The sequence below is a fragment of the Crocodylus porosus genome, unplaced genomic scaffold, assembly GCF_001723895.1.
Source record: "Crocodylus porosus isolate Cpor-Errol unplaced genomic scaffold, CroPor_comp1, whole genome shotgun sequence".
NCBI lineage: Eukaryota > Metazoa > Chordata > Crocodylia > Crocodylidae > Crocodylus > Crocodylus porosus.
Window position 1 is genome coordinate 3202613 of NW_017728944.1, and position 8666 is coordinate 3211278.

Below are 8666 nucleotides of genomic sequence, written 5' to 3' on the forward strand. Positions count from 1 at the left end.
CCCCAACTTATAGCAGTTCACAGGACTACTGGCAAGCCAGATGAAATGGTTCTGCATGCCAAACCCAACCCATAGGCTATATATTTGACACACTTGAACTAGTCTATAAGGTGCATTTCTACCTTGCTTTCTGCTCAATAATCAATCAGTTGCTTAGAGCTTTTGAATGTCATTAGTATAAATTTCAGAGTTAAAAAATCAAAATTTGCTTAGTTTTCACCAATGTTTGACAATCAGGAAAAGATTTAAAAAAATTAAAGATAATCAGAAAATTTAAAGATAATTATTTGCATAAGTCCTGATTATCTTTACATTTTGAAAATCAAATAACCGTTTTTAACAAATCTACTTAAAAATGAACATCAAATAGAATGTACTTTTAGTATTTATAAAGTGTAGACCTCAGCAAAGCAAGAACAAAAAGCAGATAAACTTTAACTACACCCCTCAGTTTTAAGGCACAAAACTATTAAACCACTTAAAATTCTGCATTTGTCCACAAGTCTTCCTTGTTCTTGGCTGTGTCTTTTGGCATCTATAAAAGGTCCTCTGTTTCAGTTTTTTGTTTATTTAACTGGCTTTTCTTCAACTGTTTTGACTTCAGATGAGACTATTTTGCCATCCACCAACTCTTCAACAATTGTCTTAATCACTTGAGTTTTAGTTGGTTCTAAAAATAAAATATTGACAGTAGTCTCCATTAAGATATTTGAAGAAAAAGTCACATACAGTAAAAATTCTGATCCTATAAAATAAATATAGGATGTGTTAAGCCTTATGACACTGTAAACTTTCCTGGGAAATGCTTTATATATTTAAGAACCAAAGTTGTATTTTTGGCTACACTATGGGAGTTAGCAAAGATATTTACCAACATGAAAAAGGTGTCAAAACACCAACCTCAATAGCAGTATTGATTAAAATCTCCCATTTTATTTATTTTGAATTATGAATTCTTTTCCAATATCTTAACTCAGTCCTTTGGATTTCTGAATGTCTCCTTTGGACCTAAATGGGATTTGAAGGTGCTTGTATCTCACCAGGATCTTTCAGAATTTTGTTTTGATTGAATGCTAACACGGTATCAAGGTCCTGATTCAGTGTCCCTTGAGGTTAATAGGAATTTTTGGTCCTTAACCAGTAATTATGTTTAACAAAAGATTTTTTTATGCTGTGAGCTCAAGATTTCTTTACAGCATGGGGAAATTGATTGATTTTAAAATGTGCATTATTACATCCATGTAATACCAGCTTACACCAGAAAAAAACCCCGAATGTATATAATTACCTTTGATTTGAACTCTAGATTCTTGGTATCCATAACCTCCAGATCCAAAACCACTGTTAAAAATAATCAATACTCATTAGTTACAGTACTGCTAGAATTCTAGATCAAAACCCTGGTTTCAAAACTAAGTTTGTTGTCTCTTTCTGGAAACAGCATGGCAGGTGACAATGTCTATTTTTAAATAATTAGAACTACTAGTACACTTTGAGAGCTGTTGGATAGTTTTTTTGTGCTATGTAAAAAGGTAAATAATGGATTTCACCAAAATGTTTTTAATGAGAACAAACAAACAATTGTTTATGTTATGATGGTGTGTTTTATTGTGTTATGCATATCAAACTTGTAGCTGGCTTCTTATTCTTAACTGGTAAAAATGAATACTTTTATGATAAATTCCTTTTTTGGGTGTGGTCCACACACACACACACTCCACTTTACCCACCCCCACATGCACACATCACCCTTACTGCTGGCATCAGCAGTAGCAGCAGGCAGCAGGCCCTTGGGGCTTCTCATGGTCTGTGGCAGGCAGAGCCTCTTGGCTGTGGGGAGCCATAAACCATCAGGCTAGACCTGCTCCATACCTGCACGTGGGACTCCTGGCACTCCAGCTGGGAGCCACATGTGGAGGCACAGAGCCTGCCCTGCCTAAATGCATGTGGCTACTGGCTGCAGTGCTGGGAGCTGCACATGGTGAGATGGAGCTGGACTTACCCAGCCTGGCTTGATGGTGCATGGCTCCCAGCTTCAGGGCTGGGAGCCCCACCTGGTGGCACAGAGCCAGCCTGGCCTGGCTTGATTATGCGAGGCTCCCCACTGGAATGCCAGGAGCCGCATATTATTGGCCCGGACTGGTTCCTTGCTTCCACGTGGGGCTCCCAGCATTCCAGTGGAGAGCTGCACATGGAGGCACAGAAACGGCTTAGCCCAATGGCATGTGGCTCCTAGATGTAGTGCTGCAGTCTGCATGTAGTAGCATGGAACTGGCCTGGCCTGGTCATGCGTGGGTTCTGCAGCTCCAGCAGTGCCAGGAGTTGTGGGGAGCCTCATGCAATTGGGCAGGGCTAGCTCCGTGCCACCACATAGGGCTCCTGACACTCTAGCTGGGAGCCACAGGTGGAGACACAGAGATGCCCTGGCCCAATGGCATGCTGTTTCTGCAGTCCCTGGGTAGAGTCCCAAGAGCTGCATATGTGGCACAGAGAGGGCTGATCGCCCACGGCTCCCCCACTTCCCCCCAACTTTTTCCCAACAGGAGTCTCTGGGGCCTTTACCTTAATTTTGACTCTCACAGGGAGGGAGGGCTGGGAAACAACCACAGGGTCACCAAGTAGAAGCTTTGTCTCCAGCTTTCCCTACCTTGGGGCTGGGGCAGGGCAGGTTAGGCCAGGGTCGGAGGGGGGTTAGTTGCTTAGCAACCAGGGCCAGAGCTGCTACTGCAGCCCGCATCTCCTGCCACTGGCACCTCTGAAAGCCTGCACCTCCCACTGGCTTTCAGAGGGACAACTGTGGGCCAGTAATAATTGTCTTTTGGACGGGCTCCATGGGCCAGATAGAATGGCTATATGGGCCGAATCTGGCCCGCAGGCCAAATTTTGCCTGCCCTTGCTCTATAGAAGGGGTGGGCAAAAATCGGCCTGTGGGCCAGATTTGGTCCATGGAGGGGCTTTGTCCGGCTCATGGCTGGTCCCTTGGTCCCACCTGGCCCAGGCGCCGCCCAGCTGTGGCATGTCCTGCTGCCCCCCGGGGAGCAGCAGGGCTGGGGTGGCTCTGCAGCTGGATTGCCTTTCTAGGCAGCCTAGGCAGTGGCGGCTCCTTTCAGCTGCTGCCACCGCTGGCCCCAGCCCTGTGGTACCAGTGAGGACCCATGCATACAGCCCTGATGCAGCATGCCCTGTGCCTGCTCTGGACTCATGTGCCCAGGCTCAGCAGTGGTAGTTGCCTGGCAGAAACTGTTGTTGAGTGTGAGGGAAAAGTGGCCTCTTCCCCTTGCTGCTGCGAGGCAGTTCTTGGTACAGCTGGCTGGATCCTGCACCATGCCAGGCTGCCCTGCGTCACCACTGCCCAGGTTGTCCTGTGGCTGCTGTGCACTGTCACTGCTGCTGCACTGGATAGCCTAAAGGTGGTGGTGACAGCGGTGGAGCCACAGGACACCTTGGCAGTGTGGGCTTTGGGCAGCTGCACCAAGAACTGCCCGACAGCGGTGAGGGGCCACTTTTCCTTTGTGCTGAGCAATAGTTTCTGCCCTCTGCCGCTGCTGAGCGTGGACAGGTGAGTCCAGAGCAGGTGTGAAGCACACCAGGTCAGGGCTATGCGCATGTGTCCCCACTGGTACCACAGGTCTGGGGCCAGTGGTGGCAGCAGCAGCTGGAAGGAGTTGCCCTAGCTCTGCTGCATGCCGAAGCATTGGCAGGATGTGCCACGGCCAGGTAGTACAAAACAGGCGTGGGGTGGGATGGGGCTGTATGCTGTTGGCAGGCTCTGGGCTGTTGTGGAGGTGGGTGAGTGTTGACTGGCTCACAGGGGCATGTGCAGGGGGCTCCCATGCACACCCCACCATACACTCAAAACCTCCCCCACAAACCACACCCTTCTCCACACACAATCACATACTCCACAAACAATGCACCCACTCACTCCCCCCACAAACTCCACACCCCTCACACACCTACCTGTGTGCCTCTGGGGGGAGCCTCACTCACTGCTACATACCCCCCCACTACACCCCCCACACAAACACTCCATACCCACTCTCACAACCCCCCCATACTCACATGTACCCACATCCACACATACTCCCACATGCAACATACACGCACTTACACACACCCACAGCCCCTCACAAACCCCCTACCCCTCCACACCTCCTACAATATACAAGAGTAAGGCTTCATTCTGAGCTAGTATGCAATCACCTCTATATACACAATGCAAACACACACAAATCATGGCAAAATTATTTATAAAAAATAAAATTTAAACCTTATTATGGATCTTGGATTTTTAGTATATGATTTGGATGTTTTTTTTCCGGTTCCAAGATGGCAAACCCCCTTCCCAAAAGGAGCTATTCCAGGGGCAAGAGGAGGGACTTCTGATGGCAAAGGTCAGAGGCTAGGGGGTAGGATTTCTGGTCCCAAGACGGTGACCAGGGAGCAGGGTGCTTGTCAAGATCCAGGGCCAGGGCCACTCTTGCGGCCCTCGACAGCACACCAAAACTCGTTAAGGGCCCTCCAACCAAAATAATTGCCTGCCCCTGCTCTATAGCATTAAATAGCACATGTAGACACACCCTAATGGACTGGTTAGCATGTTACAAGATTTCTCTTTATAGGAACAAAACCTGGAATAAAGGTATGGTAATATTTATTATTTATGGTGCTCCACTTTTCAAGATGCATTCATATAATTTTGTTTGCTTACCCTCCTTCCCCATCTAGCAGGCGCCTGTAGGTTTCAATCTCCATCTCTAAACGTGTTTTGATGCCCAGGAGCTGTTCATATTCAGCATTCTGACACTCCATTTCAGACCTGATCTGCTGTAATTGTTCCTCCAGATTGCTAATATGCAGCTGTATTTGTGAAAGCTGAGCACTGTAATTTCCTTCAGTTCCTGCCAAGGTGCCTTCAAGGGAGCATTTCTATCAGTGAATAAAAATGACTTGTTATTGATGAAGGTTAAATGCTCCACTGAGTATCAAATGAAGGTTAAAGTTAGTTAAGCCCGAGATACAGAATAAATGTTTTCTTCTGATTGTGACACTTAATCAGATTCCAAAATACATTATCTTCACTGACTATTAGTTTACAAATGTTTCTTCATAGTTTTCTTTCTTATCTCACTTTATCCCTATATGCTTTTCCCATTTGATTGATATACACTCTGCCAGAAAAATCCTATTGACATAAATTAAAGTTGCAGGCAAGGAATGAGGGTGGCAAGGAATGAGGGTGACATCTTGCAACATAAAGTCTCCTTTGAGTTGGTTGATATCAATTTTATGAATTATTTTGGACAGTATTTGAAATAACGTAGTTTATTTTAATTTCCGCACATTCAAAGCCATTATTTCCCATATTTACAGGCATTAGTACTTCATTTAGGAGTTACGTTTGCCCGGGGGTGTGTTAAATACAGTTGAATTGTGAAAACAGATCTCTGTATTGGAAGTTATTATATTTTAAATACAAGATGTCTTTATTTAATGCAGCACTAATAAAAGCTGTTTTGTGCATTATAACAGTTTTTTATAAAAATAAAAATGTCATGCACCTGCTTCCTGAAATTACACCCGTTACAAACCTGGGCCATAACTGTTTGTAGCTCAATCTCCAATCCTTGGAAAGTACGTTTCATTTCAGTTAACTCATTCGTGGCTGAGCTTACTGCCCCAGCATCATCATAGATCTGTTGCTGCAGTGGTTGACTCTGGAAAATTCATAAACAATATAGTGAATACAGTGTGATAAAACAAATCCTTGGATTTGAATATTCAATAAGAAGATTTGACATCTTTCACATTTTTACCATTTTATTAAACTGTTCTTCAGCCTCTCTACGATTCTGTTCAGCTAGGGATTCGTACTGTGCTCTCATGTCATTCAGAAGTTTAGTCAGATCAATTCCTGGAGCAGCATTAATTTCTACATTCACATCACCTGTGGAAGTACTTTTCAGGGATTTCATTTCCTGGTTAAAGAGTAGTCAAGTATAATTAATTAATTGATTAATTAATTCTGATTTTTAAATTGAGTACAATTAAAGAAGAAACAGGGAGAAATTAAACCACTTTACATTAATTATTGTTTTGACAAATGGTTCATAAACTAGTCAAATTTTAAATAATTTGCTTATTTTAACCAAGGTCCTAAACCTTAATTTTCTTATTGCTATTATAACTATGTCAAGCTATTACATTACAATGCAAGCATCCCTATTTAGAGGTTACACTACTGTAATGACCTGATCCAAATCCCATCAAAGTCAATAGAAAGACACTTTATTGACTTAAGTGAGACTTGGACTGGAACTGGTGTTTGCATAAGGAAAGCAAAGCTTTTACCTCCTCATGACTCTTCTTAAGATACACCAGCTCCTCAGTCAGGCTTTCAAGCTGTGCTTCCAGGCTGGATCTAGCAATAGTCAGGTCATCTAGGACTTTCCGCAAACCATTGATATCAGCTTTAACATTTTGATGCAGGAACAGCTCATTTTCATACCTTAAAAATATTAAGAATATGAGAAAATAAGGGGAGAAAAAAGAAAAAAAAAAGCATTTTTTTCCTGGCAAGAAAAACATAATGTGAAAGTGTTTTAATTATTTCAACACTAGTATATATGTTTCAGTAGAGAAGGTATGAAGGTATGAAAATAATCTATTTGGTATTTATTGTACAGAATGTGATTTTATCTTTCTACTATCCAACTGCCTATCAGGAATGGTGGTGGTAGGGACAGGGGGATGGAGTGCCACCACCCACCACCCCATGCCATTGCTGCAACCTGCAGGGAACAGGGCTGGGGGCAGGGGGCAAGGGCAGTGTTGCTGGCCTTGCCCCCCCCCACCCCACTCTGCTGTGCCACCGCTGTCTCCTGTTCAGAATGCTCTTGGAGCCTGCTGATTGGTTGTTTTAGACAACCAGTCAGAGTGCAAATAAAGCATTACAGACAAACAAGCAGACAAAGGCTTTTATAATATTAAAATAATTTTTTGTGGTTGGCAAAAGTTCCCAACATTTTTTCAGTGAGAATATAGCTACAGTGAAAATTATAGTTGTATATGTGGCTTTAATGTTGTGCTCTTGGTTCTGGGGACAGTTCTTCAAACTTTTTTGTCAAGCCAAAAAAATTATAGAGAAAGTGCTTTGAATACCATATGGTGCCTTTAGCAGAAATCACTGTGGAATTCTTAAGCACAGGGAACAAGATGGCCTGAAGTTACTAAACCATGATTACCAAAAATGTTTGCTATTTAACTTACTTCAGTCTGAAGTCTTCAGCAGCAAGCTGGGCATTATCAGTCTGTAAGACTATGCTGGCATTGCCAGTAGTTGCAGATATGATCTAGATAGAAAGGTATGTAGAGAATGAGACAATACATACATGAAAACTATGCAAAATATCCTTTTTGGTTCATTTTGAGACAAAACTGGGCAAATTCAGGGTCTAAAATTGTTGTTTGTATATTGCATGAGCATAAAGGAAGATATGATTTTTTCTTTAAGTGAAATATTTCATTGCTAGTTTAACCAATAATTTTTCCTATGCAGACATTAAGAATCAGAACATGCCCAACTGTAGAGTAGAAACTATTATGATTATCTTAATTTAAATTGCATAACGTGATTATACCTCATAAACAAGTCATATGCATGTGTATAAATCAGTTGGTGGAATTAATACACATAAAATGAAAAGTTTTAAGTATTCTTTACAGAAAACAGCGAACATTTACCTACACTGATTAAATTCTTCACTTAATAATGTATACTCTGTTTGTTATAAGTTACAACTTAACATGATTTAGTATTAGTGTGTAACGTTCATAACATTGAAAATGATAGAAATTATGATTACCTGGTTCCTAAGATCTTCAATAATTTGGTAATATTTGCTGTAATCACGGGTTAATTCAGCAGCAACAGAACCATGTTTCTCATACCACTGATGGATTTTGTATTCAAGATTAGCATTTGCCTCTTCCAGAGCATGCACCTTGTCAAGGTAGTTAGCTAAGCGATCATTAAGATTCTGCATGGTTTCTTTTTCACCACCAGAAAGAAGGTTGCTATCAGGTCCACCAAAGCCCCCACCAAAGCCAGTACCCAAGCCCCCAAATGAACTACTACGAAATGTACCTCCATAGCTTCCTCCAGCTGAGATGCTACTGAAACCACCACCATAGCCACCACTGAAGCCACCACCTGCTCCCCTGGTTAAGCTAGTGCTGAATCCTGGATGAGAGCCCCCACCAAAACCACATACACTACCAGTATCAAAACTTTTTCCTATGCCAGTCATTTTAACTGATCCTCCACCACCAGCAGGAGAGGAAATCCACCTGGATCCACTAGAAAGCCAGACAGACATAGTATCAGTCACAGACAATGTTGCAAGTCACCAAAATTTAGCAATGGAGACCCAGTACTGTGAGAGTGCACCCAAGCCAAGCAGTTTTCTTTGCCTTTTTATATAAAAGTATTAGGGTGTTTCCTTCTAAGTTCCTCCTACTTGTGGCAAAATGGTTTAACCAGCTCAGCATAATCGTAGCCATAATTGGATAATTTTTCCTAATTAGCATCAAACTTAGCCATGTTCATTTGTGTGGAGAGGTTGGCACCTGAGGATGTTTGTTATGCCAAGAATAGAGCAAGGTGG

At 42.6% G+C, this 8666-nt stretch overlaps 1 protein-coding gene across 1 annotated transcript; it reads right to left on the bottom strand.

The window, feature by feature from the left end:
• Positions 1–304: 304 nt before the first annotated feature.
• LOC109320426 (keratin, type I cytoskeletal 24-like) lies at positions 305–8441 on the bottom strand. The gene is made up of 8 exons (XM_019550516.1): positions 7866–8441; positions 7270–7352; positions 6352–6508; positions 5817–5978; positions 5592–5717; positions 4712–4929; positions 1289–1341; positions 305–670 (listed from the first exon to the last, which is right to left on the bottom strand). Exons 1-8 carry the CDS (start codon positions 8376–8378, stop codon positions 567–569), a joined length of 1416 nt encoding a protein of 471 aa, XP_019406061.1. The 5' UTR covers positions 8379–8441; the 3' UTR covers positions 305–566.
• Positions 8442–8666: the final 225 nt, after the last annotated feature.